At 44.1% G+C, this 24008-nt stretch overlaps 1 protein-coding gene across 5 annotated transcripts in view; it reads left to right on the top strand.

Moving 5' to 3' along the window:
* The window catches only part of ATP9A (ATPase phospholipid transporting 9A (putative)), an 89816-nt gene that overhangs the window by 51445 nt on the left and 14363 nt on the right, over positions 1-24008 (top strand). For all 5 annotated transcript variants that reach the window (XM_033153560.1, XM_033153559.1, XM_033153558.1 and 2 more), the window contains exons 15-19: positions 4808-4969; positions 13720-13812; positions 14927-15010; positions 19349-19519; positions 21636-21734. In XM_033153560.1, coding sequence (XP_033009451.1) covers positions 4808-4969; positions 13720-13812; positions 14927-15010; positions 19349-19519; positions 21636-21734 — 609 coding nt within the window. The remainder of the gene's footprint in view (positions 1-4807; positions 4970-13719; positions 13813-14926; positions 15011-19348; positions 19520-21635; positions 21735-24008) is intronic.

Here is a 24008-nt window from a genome sequence, read left to right as displayed (position 1 = left end):
CTTCCTGTAAACTGTGTTTGTTCAAATGCAGCTATTGATATTATTGCCGATCGGGATCTGTGCACAGCTGTTAAATTTCAGACAGCATCAATGCTGGAAGATTTGATGGTATTTAGAAGAATACCATTTATCTAGCCCTATCAAGAGAGGGACTTCTAGTCTACACCGTCAGTCCTGGCATGACTGTCTTGCCATTGTTTAGAAAATGCACAAATGACAATTACAGAATAAGTAAAATGCACAAGAATCTCATTTCCTTTTAAAAGCAAATTCCTAATGGGTGATTTTTAACGTCTCACACTTTGCCCTTCCTCTCATGAGAGCTCAAGGGCCCCAAAATGGAACATTAAAAGCAAAAGTAGAGCTATGCGATGAAGTAAACAGTACAGTGATAATCCACATTAGATTATGGTTTACAAATGTTGTTACTCCTGCTCTGCTCCAAAGCCCTGCCAGAATAAATAGGTCTTAAGCAGGTCAGGACAAATAAATAAGACATTATTGAGCATTGGGGGGACGGGGACAAATCTGATACCTCTAAAGGGAAGGCTGACAAGAGTCTGGCTCAGTTTTGAGAGGGGATGCAGTTGGCACAGCAAGCGTTAAGCAATATGAAATACACATATCATTTACAATGTCTCAGTTCTGTAACAGATGGTAGCTGAGTAAAGAGCTGGATGCTTCCAGGAACCTTCAAATAGGAGAGATGCTATGAACCAGCAATTCCCTAAGGGTGACTCCACAAAAAAGCCTCTTCAATAGGCGTCCATACTGCGCCTTTGAAATCCTATAGCAATAAAAGATTGTTAAGGCAGGAAGGTCAGATTGCCCTCCGAATCGGAACAAAACCTTGGAGGTGTTTTCCTCCCCCCTCCCCCCCGCCTCCACCAAACTTTTGAACAGCGAGGGTAATTTCTACCAGTTGGCACAGAATTCATTTCCTGAAACACAAAGCAGGATTTCCTAGATTTGTTTCCTGTATGCATTCCTGGGCAGAGACTCCTGAAAGCATCTTTATTGAGAGATCAGTTACAGCCTCTGGGGCTCTGTGCTCCTGTCAGGTTGAGGCCATACAGTAACAGAGAGAGGGGAAATGTAATAGGTAGAATCAGATCAGAGATAACTGGCCCGGGAGGAATCCTGGCAATCTGGCCTTTAACCCTGACGACACTTCGCTGCGCTCTAGGATGTGAAAGAATGTGCAGATCAGATGCGTTGCCAGCAGTCCCTGGGACCAGGCAGCCCAGTTGAAGTGTGGGGCAGTGACTAATGACAAACAGGGATCCATTTCTCTCTCTCTCCGATTCTGAAGTGGTTTTAATGGCCTTTTTTTTGGCTTGACGCTATTCAGTGAACGGAAAGTGTTAACGCTCAATTGGCTGAGCTGGGGAGTTGCAGAAGGCTGAAAATTCATAGAGAGCATTAATTCATAAAGCGTGGTAATGATCCACTTTTGCCCAGCCAAGTCCTACTCAGAGTTGACCCATTGAACTCAATGAATGAATGAATGTTATTTATGAACGGCCAAGCAGCCAGCATACTAAGAAATCAATGTTATGGAGTTTGCAGGGCCCATTAATTTGAATGGGTCTACTCTTGAGTAGGACTAGGATTGAATGACACCCAATAGTGTTTCGTGCTCATTGTTTCCCTGGTTGGAAACTCTCGTGACAGTTTTATAGGATTGTGGTTGCTGTCCTTGTGACCCCCCCACCTTATCCCCCCTTAGATTGTTTACAAATATGCAGGTTGAGTGGGCATGCAAGCAAGTCCTTATAAACTGGAAGAGTTAGCTCTACAGATGCAGCATTTTTCAGAAACAGGACCACTTCCGAAACTGCTTCAGCTCCAACTTCCCGGAAGTTTCTCTTTTCTAGGCTAAGTGCCACTCTTTTCCCCAGCTCAAAGTCCAAAATCTTCCTTTTAGCTCCCACGTAGGCCAGTGGGTGTAACATTCCTAGCTAAGCGTAGTAAATATTGCATAAGACGGTAGAATGTTTGGAGCATTTAGTATTTGTAAAGCAACCCGGTGAGGTTTTTATTCCTATATTTCTGTTTGAGGGCAAAGGCTTTCAAGCGCTGCTCGTACCTCATTCTCATAACCGCTATGCGTCTTCTAGTTGCCTCTTATGAAAGGAAAGGAATTTGAATTGCTTTGCTTTTGTGAAGTCTGCAGCAGATATTCCTCTTGTGTGTGAAAGCAAATTTGTGGAGTGTGCACAAAAGTTGCACATTGATATGAATTGCACAACCTGGATTTGCAACCCCAAATAGCGACAACATGGAAGCGCCTAGATTGTGGATCCTTATGTAGCCAGAATGGCACCAGCCACCCAGTGGAGAAAGGGGGTGGGGTGGGAACCGGCCTCTCCAGCTGTTGACGGACTACAAATCACATCATCCTCGATCATTGCCCATGCTGGCTGGGGCTGATGGGAGTTGTAGTCCAGCAACAATTGGAGAGCCACAGGTTCCCCACACCTGCAGAAGGAGGAAGTATTGGCAAGCTTGGGAAAACCCCAAGGTTTGCAGAAGTGCACATAAAGTACAATACAATAAAATAAGGCTGTTTTGCAATTGTGCCACCTTATGAGGACCAATTATGCTCAGTGGGAATGGAAAATAGGAAATGTATTGTGGGAGGGCAGGTGGAATGGAGTTTCCAGGAAGACTCCATGGCTGGCTGGCTGGCTGGATCCCTGAACAGGAACACTTCCTGCTGCAACATTTTGGTTGCAGTTCCCGCTTGGAGTTTAAAACTGGAACGTGAAATTTGAAGAAAGAGGAACAGAGGTCAGAGAAAAGCATCTGATTAGTGTTACTTATTAAGCTTTAATGACCAGATGTCTGGGATAACTGTCTTATCTGGAGGGTTATGAAGACAATGAGCAATAGAACAACCTGTAACAAAACTCTTTAATGCTACATGCTTGCATTGTAGAAAATTTGTAGGCAGAACAATGACAAGGACTTGTTATCGCCAAACAATTCCTAGGGCATGTTAGGGTACACAATAAATTATCCATATTAGAAACATGGAATTGTAGAGTTGGAAGGGACCACGAGGGTCATCTAGTCCAGTGTTTTTCAACCACTGTTCCACGGCACACTAGTGTGCCGCGAGATGTTGCCTGGTGTGCCGTGGGAAAAATTGAAAAATCCAAGAGAATTACTTTATATATAGTCAATATAGGCACAGAGTTAAATTTTTTAACATTTTCTAATGGTGGTGTGCCTCGTGATTTTTTTCATGAAACAAGTGTGCCTTTGCCCAAAAAAGGTTGAAAAACACTGATCTAGTCCAACCCCCTGCAATGCAGGAATCTTTTTTTTTTTTTTAATCCAATGTGGGGCTCGAACCAATGACCCTGATATTAAAAGTCTCATGCTCTACCAACCGAGCTATCCCAAATAATGTAACACTGTATTTTAAAATTGGGGTTTGGGATCATTAATCTCTTTATTCCTGAATACCTCAGTAATCAAAACTGGTGAGGTTTTATTATTCTGGGCAAATACTTACTGTCTATTTAAAGCAGTATCGTACTACTTTAAACAGCTGTGGCTCTCCCCGCCCCCCCGCCCCAAAGACCCCTGGGAACTGTAGTTTGTCAATGGTGCTGAAGTTTGTTAGCAGACCCCTATTCCCCAAAAGAGTTACAGTTCCCAGAAAGGATATTCCATTCATGCAATCCTGTCCAAGAATGCCTTTCAGCTGTTGAGTAAGGGGAGGAAAGGCTTGTGCCCTCTGGATAGGTCTCTTAGTTGTGTCTCCATGGGATGTATACCTGGCCTGATCACTGTCTTCCTTTTGGCAAGCTTGTGAAGACAGTGTCCGTGTTATTGGGTTGTTGTTTTTATGTTTATCTTTTCTGTGAACCACCCTGAGACCCCCGTGTATAGGGCGCTATATAAATTCAACAACAACAACAAACAACAACAACAACAACAATAATAATAAAAGTAAAGTAATAATAATACTTTTAAGCCGGGAAGGGCTTGAAGTTCAGTGGTGAAGCATTGGTTTATCAGATTCCTGAAACCCTGGAGAGCTTCTGCCAGTCAGTGTAGGCTATACTTGGCTGGGTGATCTAGTGATCCAACTCTGTACAGTGGTACCTCTAGTTACGAACTTAATTCATTCTGGAGGTCCATTCTTAACCCGAAACTGTTCTTAACCTGAGGCGCGCTTTTGCTAATGGGGCCTCCCACGGCCGCCGCCGCCCAATTTCTGTTCTCATCCTGGGCCAAAGTTCGCAACCCGAGGTACTACTTCCGGGTTAGTGGAGTTTATAACCCGAAGCGTTTGTAACCCGAGGTGTTTGTAACCAGAGGTACCACTTTATATGATCCTAACAGCAGCTCATTGCTAATATGCTCCTAATGTTGTTCAGTGGCTTCTTAATGCCAGCTGCATAATTATGAGCTTCTTTGAGTGGCCTCAGCGTAAAAAGGTAGGATCCAGATTGTTGTAATATATGAATGAATTTAAAGGTAGGATCCATTCCCCCCCCCATTTGAAAATGACACTCCACCCCGTCCATTTAAGGGGCGGAGGAATATTTCTGACCTCCGAACTACATGCACTGGTAGTTTTGATTTCTCAGCTATGCTTAGAAGTCCCAGCACTAGCAAAATGCAAGCACTGCTGTGGTCCATGCATTTTTACCAGAATTTTTAGCAGCAGCAGCAACAGATGACTCCAGTGGGGGAAATGTACAGTTATCAATTGATCGCTCTCCTGTTCCATATGCATCACCCTCTAAGCTTAGCAGTCTACCTGACCTTTGACCTTTCTTGTGTTTAGGTGGCCCTGGTGCAGTGGACAGAAAGCATAGGCTTAACACTGGTGGGCAGAGACCAGTCTTCTGTGCAGCTGAGGACTCCTGGTGGCCACATCTTAAACTACACCATCCTCCAGATTTTCCCGTTCACGTACGAAAGCAAACGGATGGGGATCATTGTTCGGGTAAGTTGTACGAAACGATAGCAAAATAAAAGCCGTAGGTTATCACTGAAGAGTCAAGATGTTATCAGCTCTCCCTCGGCTGAGATTTGATACTTTTTAAAAAGCTGCTTGATTCACAACCACAGATCTGCAAGACCACATTAGTACAGGGTTTTGCTTTCAAGCACTGGGTTTTGAAATAAGGTCAAGTGCTCTACATTACGTCAGGTGATTGTCAGCCAAGAGAGTGGAGCTGACTGCCGTGGTTTCTGTGGATTCTCTTTGCTTGTCACCAACAAATAACGACAAATGCTATGAGTTGTGGTGCATTCTTGTTTCCTGTAGACATCAAGTTGATGGCTTGCTGTTTTATTTGGAGGAAAAGGGGGCACATACATTTGCAAAGGCAGGTAACTTTGACCTTGAGGGATGAAACTCTCAGATAGTTCAATCACTGTATATGTGATACCTTTTTTTATCTTACAAATTTTGAATAAGTTGCTCCAAGTAGTAACTACTGTTACTGTGTGGTGTAGTGGTTAAAAACATTGGTTTTGGACTGGATCTCCCCCACTCCCCAAGCCATGAAACCCACTGGGTGATGCTGGGCTAGCCACACTTTCTTAGACCAGCCAACTTCACAGGGTGATTGGGAGAATAACATGATGGGTAGGAAACAAAATAGAAAATTCTTTCCAGTAGCACCTTAGACACCAACTGAGTTTGTTCTTGGTATGAGCTTTTGTGTGCATGCACACTTCTTCAGATACACTGAAACAGAAGTCACCAGATCCTTAAATATAGTGAGGGAGTGGGGAGGGGTATAAGAGTCGTCAACAGGTTTTCCACACCTATCAGCTGATCACCCATTCCCTCCACCCTTCTGAGTAATTCCCCTCCCCACTCCCTCACTATATTTAAGGATCTGGTGACTTCTGTTTCAGTGTATCTGAAGAAGTGTGCATGCACACGAAAGCTCATACCAAGAACAAACTCAGTTGGTCCCTAATGTGCTACTGGAAAGAATTTTCTATTTTGCTTCGACTATGGCAGACCAACACGGCTACCCACCTGTAACTGGAATGATGGGTAGGGAGAGTTATGAGTTTTTCTAGGCCTGTCAACAACCCAGCAAGGTGTGTGTAACTGCATTTGAGGGGTTGGGGATGGAACTGAGAAATAATGATTTGCTTAAGGCAACTTAGTGAGGTCAAGGCAGGGGTAAGGTTTAAATCAGGAACTGACCATTGGCCATGGCATTAGCTCTACAAAGAACTATTTCTTGGGCCCAAGACATGGGCAGAGATCCCATGGTGGTTCGTCATTGTTAAAGCTAAGCAGGTGTTGACCTGTTTGGATGGGAGACCAGCATGAGCCACTTTAAGAGTGGTTTAAAAATAATATATATTATAAATATATGTGTCTTTAACTTCGTGCCTGTCAGTTTGCAGAGAGGGGTAGCTATGGAAGGCCAACTCATTTACTATGGCATGACCATTTATGGGTTACAGTCCACTTATCTGCTGCAGCATGTGAAATAAATCTACTGTTCTTTAAGTCACCATGAGATTTTGTTGCTGCTGTTGCTTATCTTCATTGGAAGCCTTTCGTTGGGGTTTGTTAGAATATCACGACCTATGTCAGCAAGCCTCTTGGGCGCACAGTGCTTTTAAATTCAGCCAACTATCAGCTTTTGCAGCCTTGCTTTCATTTTGCACTGTTCTGAAAATCCCACTGGCAGCTGCTAGGTGCAAATAGATGTCCAGGAACTGGAAGCTTCCATCTGATGGGGCAGGAAATAGCTGCCAGACCTAGCACGGGGTTGTCAGCAGTTGGCCTCAACTTCCTCCATTCTCTTTTATATACCGGTAGTTGAAATCATAGCAGCATGGGCATAGCCGCTGGGGGCTGGGGGCTGGGAGGGGCTGCTTCCCCCCCATCAAGTAAAACGATAGATAGATAGATAGATAGATAGATAGATAGATAGATAGATAGATAGATATTATTACGGCCATTGGCCCATCGCGCACGATTTTTCAAACAACATATATATACTTAGCCTTTCTACTTAGAACTTCGAAAGGACTTTAAAGTAACAGACTAAGCAGTAAATTTACAACATAAAACATCACCCCCTATTTATAAAATTATAGAAACATCAATTAAGGTAACACATAATTACATCCTGAGTCATGATTTAAAAGGAATGTCCAATCCACCCAGAAGTCCGTTTTTCTTCTTTTGGGATAGGACGGTGATCAGAAATCTGGCAACCGTAAGTGATCTTGGAGGGTCTTCATCATTCAGTAGGTATATCAGTTTGGCTTCGTTCGAGTCAATGGCAATTCCCTTTAAATATGGAGCAAGAAACTTACTCCTGGACGATGAGTGAAGAGCACAATCAAAGATTATGTGATACAACGATTCTGGTGCTGTACAATTACAGTCACAAAAGAGCGATATTTGTCCATTGGAGAATCTATTTCCCAACACATTGGATGGGAAGGTGTTAAAGTAAAACAATAGAAATACTTAACTAACTGAGCAATCACGTCAGTTCTGCCCCCCCAACAAAAGTCCTGCCTCCTCAACAAATTCCTGCCCCCCCAAAAAAAAATCCTGGCTAAGCCCACGCATAGCAGGTTTGTGAAACAGTTCTGGAATATTTGACTGCACGTGCATCAGTTTGTGCCCTGAAGGTTCAGCAAAGAAGATGTGGTGCTATTAGCAGTGGACTTGACTTACCTGTTGACCATTGACTGCGTGGATAGGATTGCTAACTCCACTGGGATTCTCCGTCTTTCATTTAGCGGAATCTCAACTAGCTCAGCTTCTTCCATAGCAGTGGGGGAGAGAGTTATGTACCTGCTGAAACATTCCCTGCTACATGAAGGCACACGATACATAGAAGAACTGAGAGGTCCACAAGGTGCTGTCTTGCCAAGGGATGCTGACGCATTTTGCTTCTTGTTTCCTGAGCTTATAAAGGGCTGTTTCCAGCATTCTCCACCTGCTGGCACAAGGTCTCATGCACTAGCAGATGGGTGGATTTCAATGTTGTGCAACAGAGGAGTCCAACACACCAGGTGTGTTAGCAGAAACCCTTTACACAACAGATTGCATAATCTATCATGCGGCAGTGTTACCAGCAGGCTGCTTATGCATTCTCACGTGCAGCAATGTTCCCCTTGCACAAAACATCAGTGGAGCAAGCATGCCGCTCAGTGACTTTGACGTAGCGCTACCTCAGATGAAACTCTCAGCTGCTTCTACCACTTCTATGCATGTGGTAGAACTTTGACACACCTCTTTGGCAAGAGATATGCAGACTTACGGTTTTGTGAAACTTCATGTTTAGTGGTTGCGGGTGAAGAAAAGGATACAGTAATTCTATTTTGTACAACACAGAGATTTATCGAGGAATGCTTCTCCAGTCATATGCACAGTCATTCTTTAGTGGCTGCTCAAACATGCTTGCTGTTTACTTCTAGCCTTTGGAGCGGAGCTAAAAAATTCAAATACCCTTTTCAAATTCTTGAGCTGCCTCTGGAGGTTTGCTTGCTAATAATTGGCAGAGGAGGGAATAGCAATTTATGGGTGGGATGAGATGCCTTCAGCCTGGTGTTTTATTGTGGGCATATTTTGCAGCAAGTTCTCGACTCAATAATAGTGTGTCAGTGGTGGATTTATTCTGCTTTAGTTTGTTCTGCAGTGCTTCACCAAAGTTACCGCATTATTGCTACCTGGAAGGCTATAGCACATCCATCTCTCATGAATGTGTTTGCTGAGATTCCTGCATTTCAGGGGGATTGGACTAGATGACTCCTGGGTCCCTTTTGACTCTATGATTCTATGAAACTGGAGAACATGAAACCAGAACTGCTCTGAGGGTTTTGCTTCTGCTTTTGTATTATTATTATTATTGTTGTTGTTGTTGTTGTTGTTGGGCTTTTGTTTTAACTGGAAAAGCCTCAAAACCAGTTTACCACTTGGAGTGGTGTCCAGCTACGCTTCCTTCTGCATTTCCCTGCTTCTCCAGTGCTTTAGCAGAGTTGTTCAAACTTCAAACTTCTTCTTCTTGCGCAACAGTATGTGTGCCTTGTGCCAGCAATAAATTCCACAATGTCTGGGTTGTTTCAAAGCAAGTACGCTTTATTTACAAGCATATAAATCACAGAGCTACTCCCGGAAATTCGGACAACATCTCTGCTCCGGTCAGAACCGAAAGTAAGACTTAACCAGGAAATAAACGGTGTGTCACATAAATCACAAAAACATCGCATACAGCAGATACCCCGGATGTTGTAACACATCCTCTTCCCTGTGGGAAGGCCGAACGGTTGAGCTTCTTTAACCCTGAAAGCTCCAAACCTCACAATTTTTAAACAATCAAGCAGTATACAGTGGTACCTCCGGTTGTGGATGGGATCTGTTCTGGAGGTCTGGTTGGATCCTGAGGCTTCTGCAACCTGAGGACTGCTTCTGCACATGCACGTGCAGCAAAACCCAGTAAAATACTTCCGGGTTTGCTGCTTTCGCATCCCGAAGTTTATGTAACCAGAGGGTTACGTAACCAGAGGTATTACTGTATAAATTTCATGAAGTAAATAAATAACGTTTTTGGTACAAAAAGTGGAGAGACCTCAGCAGGAAGTTACGGGATACGCTCCGATTGAAAAGGAAGCAGAGTGAACACCCCAGAACTTTTGCAGACGCAAACAGTATTGGAGTTGCCTGTGACCACCCCAGTAGCACTAGAAGCATAAATAATTGTGAATGTGCAATGGAAAGGATGGCTGGAGGAGCCCTAGCACTCAGCGGAGTTTTGCTCGTGTTGGTGGAAGAGGACAGGAAGTTGCTTTTGCCGATTTCCCCCCTGAGCCACGCCCCTCAGGGTTCGAAGAACCTCCAGGAGAGGCTGCAAAGTGGTGTTGGGGGGTTGTGTTCCACCTGCCTTGCCCCACCCTCTAGTCTCTGCTTCTGAATTTGTATTGTATTTTATGCACTGTGGCTTGCCGTTGTTTTATTGATTACAGTTTAGAAATTATTGTAACTGTTGAGTGGATTTCTGTTTAACTTCTATGTTATTATTATTTAATACTATTCTAATGATTGTTGAATGTTACTTTTTTAACGTAGGTTGCCTATTTTAAAGTTACGTTTTATTATCACATTTTTGTATCTCATTAGATTGTTACAAGATGTAGGTACATTTTTTGTCTCTTCAGCTTGTAAACCGCTTTGAGTATTGTAAGATAGAAAGACGGTATACAAACTAAAAAAATGGTGATGATGATGTAGAAGTACCTAATGAGGAATTTGCCCCAGAATCACTTTCTCGGCCCATTCCTTCAGCAGCAAGCTTCAGTCAGGTTCCATGCATAAATGGAAGGAGCCTCTCTGTTCACTGTGGAGCAAGTCTGAATCAAACCCTCTTCACTCTCTCTTTGGTTTTTTTTTAGTGTCTGCTGCTTAAAAGATGGTGGCAAGAGCATTCGCTGCTCTAAAGATGTCTGTTCCAAAAGGCCCCCTTAAAGCAAACCGCTCAGCCATCTCTCGTTGCTGCCATCTCTTGTTGGTGACAGAAGCAGTTGTTTATCTGACCACAAAAGTTTCCTCTCTCTCCTTCTTTCTGCTTTTCTCTCTCTCTCGTTCTCTTTGAGCAACTGGAACGGAGCATGTTTTCTTAGCAGCTCAGAGAGTGCTATTGTCATATGTCAGATGGGAGTTTGGGGGAAGGTGGTGCGGGGAGAGAAGGCCTTTGAACCTTAGCCAAAATCAGACCATGGTGGAAAAAGATGTGGTACAGAAACAATACAACTGGCAAATCTTTCTGCAGATTTATAGTTGTAATCGTGCCATAACATGGGAACGTGCTAACCTCCTACTGAACTTGGTGAGAGGAAATGACTAATGCAAGGAGATAGTTGATACAGTATTTATATTGGACAAAAGATCTAAACTATCTTAAAGCTAGTTCTACACCACAGGAAGTGGAGTCTCTGCTCAGTTTCCTACCGAAAAGTTGTTAAAACGCTTCTTAACAGTTTAAATCATTTTATATGCAAACATCTATCTTAACTAATGCCAAGGATCTTCTTTTTATTTTAGAGTGGGGTTTTTTTCTGGCCTCTCTCAGAGTTGGAAGTTTACATTGTCCTGTGTTTACATTGACAGCTGACCCTTTTGCAGAAATAGGTTGAAAGCCACATCTGAACAACAGTATGGCATCCAGCAGTTCTTCAAAAGCTTTGGGCCACAATCCCAACACAGTTTTGAGCAGCTGCAAGGCCATTGGCTTCAGTGGGCAACTGAAGCATGCTTACGTTGGTTCTGGGTTGCAACCGTGGGACATCGTGGCCCTGCAGAAGCTTGCAGGCTGAGCTCAGTTTACAAAAGATTTGGCCAGAGAGCTACACTTCAAACTGCTAAAAGAGAGACTGTTGTTCAAAACTGATCTCTGCCACCCAGCGCAGGAAAGGAAGTTGCCATGGCTCTGTTAAGGATTGGGCACAGAGAGTTCCACCCATCAGTATCTATTGAAAAGGGAGGCCTAACAAATTTTGCGTACTTTGTAGTCTTCCCAAAGTGCCCATGATTCTTAACTGCATGATGGGTCTTTCACAGTATCTGGTTCCTTGCTCCAAATTCAGCATCCACTCTTGATGCTGATGTTGAGCTACAAGCTTTACCTGGGCTCCTGAACTCTTTTGGCTGCCCTCTTTCTTAGACTTTTTGAATGAATTGGGGTAGAGGCAGGCATGCCACCAATATGAACTAGCTGCTGCTGTGCTGTAAACTGCATTACATACCTACATTTTCATCTAGCAGATTGGCAAGAATATACTACCTAAGAATTTGTTTTTAAGCAGAGGCTTTAAGGTTGTAGCCAGTGCTAGTCCTACTAAGAGTAGACCCGCTAAAGTTAACAGGCATGACTCACTTGTTGTTGTTGTTCAGTCGTGTCCGACTCTTCGTGATCCCATGGACCAGAGCATGCCAGGCACCCCTATCCTCCACTGCCTCCTGTAGTTTGCCCAAACTCAAGCCAGTTGCTTCAAGAACACTGTCCAACCATTTCATCCTCTGTCTTCCCCTTCTCCTTGTGCCCTCCATCTTTCCCAACATCAGGGTCTTTTCCAGGGAGTCTTCTTTTCTCATGAGGTGGCCAAAGTACTGGAGCCTCAACTTCAGGATCTGCCCTTCCATCTTCAGGATCTGCCCTTCCATGACTCACTTAAGGTCCCTTAATTTAAATGGGTCACCTCTTAGTAGGATTCGCATTGGCTACAACCCTTGGTCTCAGGCTGGCTCCCTCTTAGCCAGGAGATCTACACAGGAGAAAGCAGATGGGTTGCTTACTCGAGAGCATTTTTCTGCTACTGCAGACCAGTCAGCTAAATTTGACTAAACATAAGCCAGTCCAAACTTTGAAACTCAGAAGTTTTCAAAATGTTCCAAAACCTTATATTTTGGCTCTAACGTTCAGTGAATACAGATTTGTGGGGTGATACTGGATTTCCAGAATCTGTTGGAGTTGAGGTGGGGTTTTTTAAGTGAGTAAAACCTTACATGAAGTGGCGAGTGGGGTACTATTCCATATGACAGTCTATCAACCAACAGAATTAATTATTATGACTTTTTTTTTACACCCCCAAAGTACAAGAGCACGGGGAAAGATTCTTCACACATCTGAAAAAAAATGTGGGGGGAGGAAGGGGGTTTCTCTTTCAAGGAATGAGACAAGGTGGCACTAGTGTGCACTATTTCACCTCAAGATTCAGGTCCATTCAGATTTAATCAGAACACATGTGCATCTTTTTCATTTATTTGGGTGATTTAACATTTGCCAGTTTTGAATGTGAACATATAAAAAGGAAATTAATGTTGTAGTTAATTTGTATTAAGCTAAAAATGAGTTGGTCGTCATGTGTGGTTTTTTTCCTGCTCGGTATGAGAATGATTGGAATGAGGGAAAAAGGAGTGACCTTTCCCATGAAGGATGGTGGGAATCTGACATGAACCTGGGACTTAAGCCAGTATCACCTGTTGTTAACAAAGGCCTGGTTCTCACAAACAGAAGATGAGAGTCGCTAAACCTGTTTCTTCATTGTACTGCTTGGGACTTCTGGGAGTCGTGGGCTCACGTCAGTGAGTGCTCTTTCATTCGAAACAAACGCCTCATCCATAGAAAGATAGCATGTCAGGGAGAAGTCTAGGCCTCCCCTTTGATGTGCTGGTTTTGCATAGGTAGGGGATTAATTGTATTCTATGGAGGAGCACCAAGTCATCTGAGCAACCTCCTGCAATCGCAAATGGCACAGCAGAAAAAAAAAACTATTCCATTTAATGATGCTTGTTAGTAGTAACCCCTAGAAACTGTGGGTGGACTGGGTTGCATGTCATCCTAAGCCAAACCATGCCTTAGCGCAAATGTATGGGCTCTGGGAGAGGAGATTGTGTTTGCTTTGCTCCTCTTCAGTTGTTCTGATGCTGTGCTGTTGCAAGCCATGGTTTGACTTAGCATGTCATCTGAACTTAGGTCCATGGTTTACAACCCATGACCTGCAAATCACAGGACAAACCTTGGTTATAGTTTGTGGTTGGTGTGGACAGAGCTAAACCACCACGATCCCTGGTTCAGACAACCATGGATTAGCAGTATTAAGTCCTAGCACTAGAACAGATAGTCTATGAACCTTCTCTCTCCCTCTCTCTCTCTCTCTCTCTCTCTCTCTCTCTCTCTCTCTCTCTCCCTCCCTCCCTCCCAGGATGAATCTACAGGGGAAATAACCTTCTACATGAAAGGGGCTGATGTGGTGATGGCGGGAATTGTTCAATACAATGACTGGCTAGAGGAAGAGGTATGGAAATGCACCAGTGGGAAGTCACACATGGTGCAATGACTGTCAAGTGGTACAGGGAACACGGGGGAAACCATTGCTTTGGGAGGTAATGACTGAGACTGTGACTTAGCTATTATAGATGCTTCTCAAAACAACGAGTTGTGTTTGCAGAAGCTATAGTAGCAATATCGCAGCCTTCCAGACATTTTGGACCACACAACCCATGGGGAAGGCTGCAAAACGTTATGACACAGTTCAGTGAAAGAACAGAATTATGAAATCTAAACTGCCATCTCCTCCTATCTTGGGCATGGGGAACCCTCACTAAGGGCCCTAATTTTACACACACACCCCAGCCATGCCCACCTGCCCCGCATCTCATGCCAAGAGGGGAGTTGGTAAAACTGTGGATGTGAAGGGGCAACCAAGAGCCTTAGAGGGCATTCCTAATAATAATAATAATATAAAATTATTAAAAATTATTTTGTTTTGACTATGGCAGACCAACACGGCTACCTACCTGTAATAATAATAATTTATTATTTGTTATTTATACCCCACCCATCTGACTGGGTTTCCCCAGCCACTCTGGGGGGATTCCAACAAAATATTATAGTAGTCCATCAAACATTAAAAGCTTCCCTAAACAGGGCTGCCTTCAGATGTCTTCTAAAAGTCTGGTAGTTGTTGTTCTCTTTGACATGTGGTGGGAGGGAGGGCGTTCCACAGGGCGGGTGCCACTACCGAGAAGGCCCTCTGCCTGGTTCCCTGTAACTTGGCTTCTCACAGTGAGGGAACCCCCAGAAGACCCTCAGTGCTGGACCTCAGTGTCCGGGTAGAATGATGGGGGTGGAGACGTTTCTTCAGGGTATACTGGACCGAGGCTGTTTAGGGCTTTAAAGGTCAGCACCAACATTTTGAATTGTGCTTGGAAACGTACTGGGAGCCAATGTAGGTCTTTCAAGATTCCTCCTTGGAAGATGAATGACCTGGTGTCAATGTAACGGACAGGTGGAAGTGGCCCACAGAGGCTGGATCGGTCCCACAAACATTTTAACGAAATAAGGATCTCTGGTTTGCAATCCCTAGCTTCAGATGTGACCTGACCAAATTTGCAATTTCTCCTCCGCAGTGTGGCAATATGGCAAGGGAAGGGCTGAGGGTCCTTGTGGTAGCAAAGAAATCCCTGACTGAGGAACAGTATCAAGACTTTGAGGTAAGTCAGTTTTGTTTACCTCTGGTATCGTGTCATCTTACTTGCTTGCCTATTTGTTTTAGGTCCCAATTCAAGGTGCCTGTTCTTACTTTTAAAATTATGGATGTTCTGGGTCCCTGTTGACTTAAGGACCATCTTATCCTGCATATCCCCCCCTGTTTACTCCCAAACAATGCCAGGAGTCCGGCTCCATGGTGAAACAATGCCAGGAGTCCTGCTCCATCTTGTTGGATGGCCATGAGAGATAAATAATAACCTACAGGAAAAAATGACAGAGTAGCATAGGGGCAAATACACATGCTATGTTTTAAGAACTGCCCCAGAAGTACCCTCACTTACTTTATTTTCCCCAAACATAATTGTTTCTCTGCAGGAGTCAGGCTCCGAAGGGACAAATGGATTTGCTAGTTTGAACCAGGAGCCAGCAGTAGGCAGTTCTGATCAATATCCCCTACTCAGCCACTGCAAGAAACTCTTGCAAAATTCCACAGTGAATGAGCTGGTGACCACATGAGCATTCCATCCACATGGCACATTTGAAAATTCAGATGCAGGCTTGGTCTGCTGCTGTGCCTTCCTTCCTTATCAGTTGTGAAACTGGGAGGAAGCTAGTTTCACACCCGCAACTTGATAAATTGCTGTGAGCTGTTTTTACATTATATCAGCTATAATCATTGGCCTTTTAAGAGAGGAACATTGTCACTTGCACAGCAGTTTTCAAAAGCCTTTCTCTCTCTCCCTCCCCCCTGTGTTTTTTCATCCCAATGAATCTATTATGTGGCAGTGTTTGGATGTTCATCTGCAGCAGTGGTTGTTCCCAAACTTTTTGGGGCTGCTTCCCCCTTGGTACCATAAACTCAACCCTAGAGCCTCCTACTTTACGAAAAGCATTGTTCTTATAAAAATAACTGTTTGAATGCCCCACTAAGGAAGATAATAATACAGGACGACAATACAAAACAGTAACGATCGATTGCACATTCATTCAAAATCCAGTGAAAACTGTCCAGTTTAATACAACAAAATTGATGAAATTCACCCAGCCATACCAGCTTTTTAATATCTGATAGTCATTTACACCTCCAGCACCCCCTCCTGCTGCCCCCCCTGGTAATCCCACCACCCTCCAGGGGATGGTACCATCCACTTTGGGAATGACTGAGCTGCAGCTTTGTCAAGCATGATGTGTGAAGTTGTGGATGTGTCTGGGTGTTCTTCCTCTCCTTAGTATCCTGACTTATTAGCTTGTTTTGTCCATGGGCATTTAAGCCAGAGTTCCTTGATTCAAAACAAAATCGAAAATTCTTTCTAGTAGCACCTTAGAGACCAACTGGGTTTGTTCCTGGTATGAGCTTTCGTGTGCATGCACACTTCTTCAGATAGTTCCTTGATTCAGACACAAGAAGTTGCAACAGCAACTGGAGGGCCACGGGTTCCTCATCCCTGATGCAGAAGCTGGAAGGAAGGATGAGAAAAGGGTGTGAGAGAGAGAAAAAGTGTGAGATCTACCTTCAACATACAGACATACAAAGCTCCCTTCTACCGAGTCAGGCTATTGATACATCAAGCTCAGCATTGAGTTCGACTATTGACAATAGGCATGCGGTTGGGAATGCTGGGTTTGAGGCAAGCATCAAGCCTAACTTGGAGAGGCGAATTTCTAGCCGCTCCAAACAATGGCTTATTTAGCTTTAAATATCATTGAAGGCACTCCTCCGACAACAAGGATGTGTATAAGGCCAGCAGCGTTTTGCAAATTCGGCTGCCAATGTTCACACGAGAAAGGGATGCAGCAGCCCACACCACATCCTGTGATCTTTCACTTTTTTAATCCCACTTTCTCATTATTATTATTTTTCTCAGGTACAATTTTAGTACTTGGTGAAAGAGGTGCAAGTTCTTGTCTGCAGAGAAGTTTTTAGCTGCCCCTGTTCCTTTATTACCAGGGTAGTCCAGGGGTGTATGGGGTGTTAGGGAAGGGGTAGTCTCTCTGGTGGGGGACATGTCTTGCTCCTTCTGGGCCCCAAATTGTACTTCGCTCTCACCTGGAAGCTGTCAGTATGCAATAGTAGCAGCAGCATCCTGGGAACATCTTCGACTGGCCCAGCTAAACTAGTTGAGGGTAGCCGATGGGTCTTAACCCTTGGTGAGTTAGAGACTTACCCTGCATGCGAAGACAGGCTCTGGTGGATTGAGCAGACGAGACCGATAGTGGGTGCAATGGTCAAGAAAGCAGTTTCATCACGTGCTGTGGCAGGAAGTGAGAGGCAGGTGAGACTCATCAACCTGGGAAGGTAGCCCATCTAAGAGAAGGAAACCTCTGATCCTGAACCTCCGCTGCCTTGCGGGATATCTTCGGGAGACAAAAAGGTCAAGGAGTAAGCCTTACACAAATCTGGAGTGGAGCCCCTAAGGTGGTTGGGTGGCATCTTGTACGCCTCCTTCCGGCAACTCCTGCAGCCAAACCGATGCCAAACATATTGCTCTGCTTTCCTTAGGACCACATCAGGGAGGCTGAGAGTGGGGACTGGTACACCGCTATGTCATTAGCACGGTTTACAGCAATAAAAACGTAAAACCATGCAATTAAAAGCCACAAAAGAGTTAGAAGCAGACATCAATTAACTGTTGTGCAGGGATGTGCCCTTAATTGCCTGCGTCAGCCTGGCAGAAGAGAAAAGTTTTCATCAGGCATTTGGAAGTTGGCATAGAAGGCAGCCTCTCTTCTTTTTCTTGGCTCTTCCTTTTCCCCATCCCCTTGATGTCTCTATCCTCCTGCATTGCCTTCCATGCTCCCATCGCTGATGGTATTATACAATTTATTCCAGGGCACTGGAGGACAAAGATGAAATAAAAATGAAATACGACCAAGAGGTGCTGGTCTGGCAGTGCTCTTAGTCTGTAGCAAAAGCAGCCATCTGGCAGCCTGGGGGGCCACATCAACTCGTGGATGGCAGCCAGTTGGCTCACCACCCACCCATCTTCTTTGAGTAGATAAAGAATCTCACAGCACAGGCCTAGCCAGTCTCTGCGCATCTGGCTTTGGGAGCGAGGGGAAATTGCTAAAAGCACATCAGCTACCCCACCCAATGTATTTCCTGCAGTGTTCCTCCTGCATGTTGACATAGGCCAAGTGAGTACAGTGGTACCTCGGGTTAGGAACTTAATTCGTTCTGGAGGTCCGTTCTTAACCTGAAACTGTTCTTAACCTGAGGTACCACTTTAGCTAATGGGGCCTCCCACTGCCATCACACAATTTCTGTTCTCATCCTGAGGTAAAGTTCTTAACCCGAGGTACTATTTCTGGGTTAGCGGAGTCTGTAACCTGAAGCGTCTGTAACTCGAGGTATAAGATAAGATATAAGATAATAAGATTTCTTTATTGTCATTGTACAAGTACCACTGTAATGGGATAGAGGGAAACAATTTCCCACCCTGTTCTGTCAGGGGTTCTCCATTCCATCCAATGCAGGGGTCGGGAGCCTCAGGCCTGGGAGCTGAATGTGGCCCTCAGGGCCTCTCTGTCTGGCTCTTGAGATTCTTCCCAGGCCACACCCCTCAGTGACCCTATCTTGCACTCTGAGTGCTTTTTGCCTGGCTGGAATGTGTCCTTGAACTCTGATAATACACCTTCTTTGTCTTAAATTGATGGTATCGTTTGCTTTTTTCGCTCCGCCCACTTTTGCCTCTGACCCCCCCCCCCATATGGCCTCTGAAAGGTTCCCCAGAATAGAATGTGGCCCTTGGACCAGGGCCAGCCTAAGACATTTTGGCACCTGAGGCGAACCACAAAATGGCACCCCTCCCTCCCCGCCACGGAATAAGGGGTGAGTGAAGATCTACGTCAGGAACAAGGGGGCAATAAAGATCTACACTGGTATCTGCCGCCCCTGTGGATCCTGCTGCCCGAGGCAGTCACTTCAACTTGCCTCATGAGTGGGCCAGCCCTGCCTTGAACTGAAAAAAGTTCCCTGCCTGAATCGAATGAACTGCCACGGGTCTTCCGGGAAGTTTTGAGCTACATCTAGGGCTGAGTGGTATCTGGTTTTCCACCTCGTGATATATCTCCATCTAAACCAAGCTTCCTCAAACTCGGCCCTCCAGATGTTTTGAGACTACAATTCCCATCATCCTTGACCACTGGTCCTGATAGCTAGGGATCATGGGAGTTGTAGCCAAAAGCATCTGGAGGGCCGAGTTTGACGAAGCCTGATTTGAAACGTAGATCAGTTTATCACCCAGACCTAGATACAACAAGGCAAAATACATGAAAAAATAAATAAATGTAAGTGCAAAGTGATTGATCTCGTACCGACTGGCTATGTCTCTCCTTGCCAGGCACGCTATGTCCAAGCAAAGCTCAGCGTCCATGACCGTTCCCTGAAGGTAGCAACCGTGATCGAGAGCCTGGAGATGGAGATGGAGCTGCTCTGTCTGACTGGAGTGGAGGATCAGCTGCAGGCGGATGTCAGGCCTACTCTGGAAACACTGAGAAATGCCGGCATGAAGGTATGGCTAAACCGCAAATGGAAAGCGTAGCATCGTTGGTTCCTCCAGTGCAGCGGCAAGAGAAAGTGAGAGATACTGTAGCATCAGTTCGTGGGGGAAAAGGGGGGCATTTCCCCAGCAATCAGAACCCCGAACCTTTGCAGCTGAAAATGCTGGCAGCATTAAGATGAATTCAGCAGTGCAAATATGTTTTGATGGATGCAATAATGGAATACTGAATGGTACAGTTTTTGTAAAATATGCAGGGATTTACGATATGTAAAATGAAGCATGGGAAGTCCTTGATATCTTAAGGATGTAAAAAATGAGCATTGTAAATTGTAAAACAGAAAATTTAATAAAGAAAATTACACACACACACACAGAACACTGAACTTTGGGAGCTGTGAAAAATGAGACATCCTGACAACCAAATGTTTGGATCAAATAACAACTGTTTTTATCAGGCACATACAAAAATAGTTTCCTGTAAATGCTTGAAGAGTTGTCATTGTTAGCCTCTCACTTTGATACTCAGGAGAGTGTTTCGTTCTCAAGTTTGGAAATTTTCCAAGTATGTGAGTTCAGAAGCAAAAAAAAGTAGGAAGAGTGTTCGTTGGTTGGTTTAAAGATGCATTGCCTGCTGTTCAGTTAAATTATCTGAGTGGCTTACAACAAAATTAAAATACAGTGGTACCTCTGGTTACATACTTAATTCATTCCGGAGGTCCGTTCTTAACCTGAAACTGTTCTTAACCTGAAGCACCACTTTAGCTAATGGGACCTCCCGCTGCGCCGCCAGAGCATGATTTCTGTTCTTATTCTGAAGCAAAGTTCTTAACCTGAAGCGTTATTTCTGGGTTAGCGGAGTCTGTAACCTGAAGCATATGTAACCCGAGGTACCACTGTACAGGCAACCCCCCAGTTTATGCAAGGATTGCATTCTGGTCATTGTGCATGTCGGCAGAATGTGCATAAGCCTGTTACACCCTGTTATGGCCTTGTCCTGACCCTGTCATGCCCTCTTCTGGGTTCAAAAACAGCCCGCACATGCACAGTAGAGCATTTTTTTGAATTTGCACAAAACAGGAGGTGCCTGTACATAAAAATTAGCTGAAGCAGCACATCTGTAAAAGCGGAATTAAAAGTTCCAAAGTTGGATAAAACAGAAGAAATGATAAAGGTCTGGCACCAGAAAGACTTCAAAGTAGGTGATAGGTAAACCTACCTAGAGAGAGTGATCCAAAGCTGGGGGGGCCACCAATGAAAAGGCCCTTTCATAGAACCCACCTGTCAATGGTGGCAAACCCAGAGAAGGGCCACAACCTATGATCTTGGAGACCCATGTTCATTGGGGGCTGTTTTGTTGCACACAGGAAAGCAAGGCAAATATTGTGTGATCAAGTTTGCTTTAGTGTTGCCAAGCAAACTCAACCACTTTGCCCTACCTTTGGTGCTCTTAAGAAATCTGCGCAGCACTGAATCCTTACCTAGCACAATTCTTCTCTTGAGGCTCCCCAGGGTGGTGTATGAAATAATTTAAAAAAAAAAAAAAAGTCTGAAACAGTGAATTGTACTGAAATGGCCACCAGAGGGAGCAGAATTGGAAAAAACAAATAAGTTATATATGATCACTTCAGATGGTGACAGCAGTCACAAAATTAAAAGACGCCTGCTTCTTGGGAGAAAAGCAATGACAAACCTAGACAGCATCTTAAAAAGCAGAGACATCTTAAAAAGCAGAGAGTGGTACAAAGGTCCTATGGTTTTCTCAGTAGTGATGCATGGAAGTGAGAGCTGGACCATAAAGATACAAAAATGTGTACACACACCCTCAGCTCCACATTGTGAAGTGGTACAGCTCCCAAGTTCTACAGCTTCACACTGTGTAATGTGTAGCTCAGCTATTGGATCCAATTAAAATAAAATTCCATTTTTAAATGAGACCGTTGCTCAAACTGATTCATTTAATGTGAAAACAAAGTGGCTGAAACACACACACACCAATTTTCCTGGATTCCAGTACAAATATAAATATAGGGTATCTGATAAACCTCCTACAAACTAAGCATTTAGTCGAATGCCTTTTTGTATCGTTGTTGATTCCAGGATATTAAATGGTGCTTTTTTATTGTAGGTATGGATGCTCACAGGGGACAAACTAGAAACAGCCACGTGTACAGCTAAGAATGCACATCTGGTAACCAGGACCCAGGACATTCATATATTTAGACTGGTGAGTAATATGAATAAAACTAGCTTACTTAGCACTTGTCCACGGAGCTACATTATGAATCAAGGGGAATAATTTACACCAGCCCCAATGTGCAGTTAGAATAAAATATGAGTATATTATGCAGACCTAATCTTCCTCTGACCATCGTTGCATTTGCACAACACCTAGACCCATCTGATGAGTACATCGAAGTTGGACATTAATAGTGGGAAAAGAACGTTCTGAAAAAAAAAGTCTCCCTCGTTTCCTCCTTTGTTTACCCCTCTTGGGATAAAATGATTTCTTTCCTGCAGGCACGGTTGACATAGTGAATTTGGAACCCTTCTGTAACAACTTAAGAGGCAAAACACAGAGCAGTAGGTTTGCTAACTAGTGACCAATTTAAATATGGTTGAGAATTCCTGTCTTCATTAATCTTGCTCAGCTCCAGCTCTTTGAGGAATCTCTGTGGAAAATGCTTTTCCGAGGATGCTCAGAAAAACGCAGGTTCTGAGATTCAAAAGGAGAAGCCAATACTGGTCCTGTGTTCTGATAATTTAGGGCTCCTCCAATTTATTTGATTTGCTTACACAAAGTGTACACAGAGGTTAGATTATATCTGGTCATTATTGAATATTTGTTCTGATTTGCTTTGGGGTTGGAGTGTCACACAACAATGAGCGTTCATCCTGACATGTTTATGGGGTGCTTATACATCTTCCTGTTAATCATTCATTCATTCCTGTTAATTAATTCAGTAATTCATTTCAATGCATTTCCCCATTACTTTCCTAGTGACACAAAGTCTGTTTCCTTTTTTTTAATGTAGATTTGCTGCACTAGGGCAGGTGTGGGGAACCTCTGACCCTCCAGATGTTTCTGAACCACAACTCCCATCAGTCCCAGTAAGCATGGCCAACAAGAGTTGTCATTCAGCAACATCCGGAGGGCCAAAAGTTCCCCATACCAAGCTTGGAATCCCTCCTACAAAATACTGACAGTCTGGAGGAGACCTGACTAGTAGAGATAGACCTGGAGTGCCCAAACGTTTTTCAAAGAGGGCCAGATTTGATGAAGTGAACATGCATGAGGGTCGACCAAAGTTGTTGACCATTTTTTAGGATTTTACCCTAAAGTTGTTGGCCTTTTTTAAGGATTGAAGTTCGTGAGGTTTTCTTAAAAGGATTTTACCCCAGAGTTCTTGTGCTTTTTCTTTTCTTTTTTTTACAATTTTACCCCAAGGTTGTTGAGCTTTTGGGGGGGATTTTACCCCAAGAAATAAACTGCCACAGGGGCTGGATTAAACTGACCGGCGGGCTGGATTAGTCCCCCGAAACGGACTTTGAACATGCCTAAGATAGACTGCCCACCTAGCAGTTCGAAAGCACGTCAAAGTGCAAGTAGATAAATAGGGACCGCTCCGGCGGGAAGGTAAATGGCATTTCCGTGTGCTGCTCTGGTTCTCCAGAAGCGGCTTTGTCATGCTGGCCACATGACCCGGAAGCTGTCTGCGGACAAACGGCGGCTCCCTTGGCCTATAGAGCGAGATGAGCGCTGCAACCCCAGACTCATTCGCGACTGGACCTAACGGTCAGGGGTCCCTTTACCTTTACCTTAAGATAGACACATTTGTGAGTTTCAGCTCTCTCTCTCCTCTCACATTGAATTCAGTTCTCAACATTTCCCCAGCAGCTTGCGATTTTATTCCTCAGGAAAATCCATCAGCGTTTTACTGTGAATTCCTAGAGTTGTGCAGTAAATAAGGGACCATAGCAAGCCACCCTATTTTCCTCAATATTGCCTAAGGCAGAGGGCTTTCACATCACTTGCTACTTGTTCCTTGTAGACTGGAGATGTGGAATGGGACCTTCTGCATGAAAAGCCATCTCATGGCATTTCTACACTGCCATCTTTAACTGGTTTAATAGGCACTCTCACTTTCCACAGAGCGCTGGGGATTGTAGTTCTGCGAGGGGAAAGTTAAGAAGCACCCAAGAGAATTCTCAGCTCAGCATGCTACAATTCTCAGGGTTCTTTGGAGGCAATCAATGCCTGTTGAAAGTGTTATTGGTTTGTAGTGTGGCTATTACCTTAGAAGAATTTCTCCTCAGTAGCTTGAGTCCTCATTTTGTTCAATACAATATTGACATATGGATGAGTCTGACTAATCCATTTCAGTGGCCTGATCCTGTGCATGTTTATTATTCATTAATAAATTAATTAATGTGAATTTATTTCTTTTTGGGGGGAAGTCCCGAAGCAACTTACAGAAAGTCAAAATAATAAAAAACCCAA

The sequence above is a fragment of the Lacerta agilis genome, chromosome 6 (assembly GCF_009819535.1).
Source record: "Lacerta agilis isolate rLacAgi1 chromosome 6, rLacAgi1.pri, whole genome shotgun sequence".
NCBI classification, from domain to species: domain Eukaryota; kingdom Metazoa; phylum Chordata; class Lepidosauria; order Squamata; family Lacertidae; genus Lacerta; species Lacerta agilis.
Note: the sequence above shows the minus strand (reverse complement) of the source record. Positions and strands in the feature narration are given on the sequence as shown.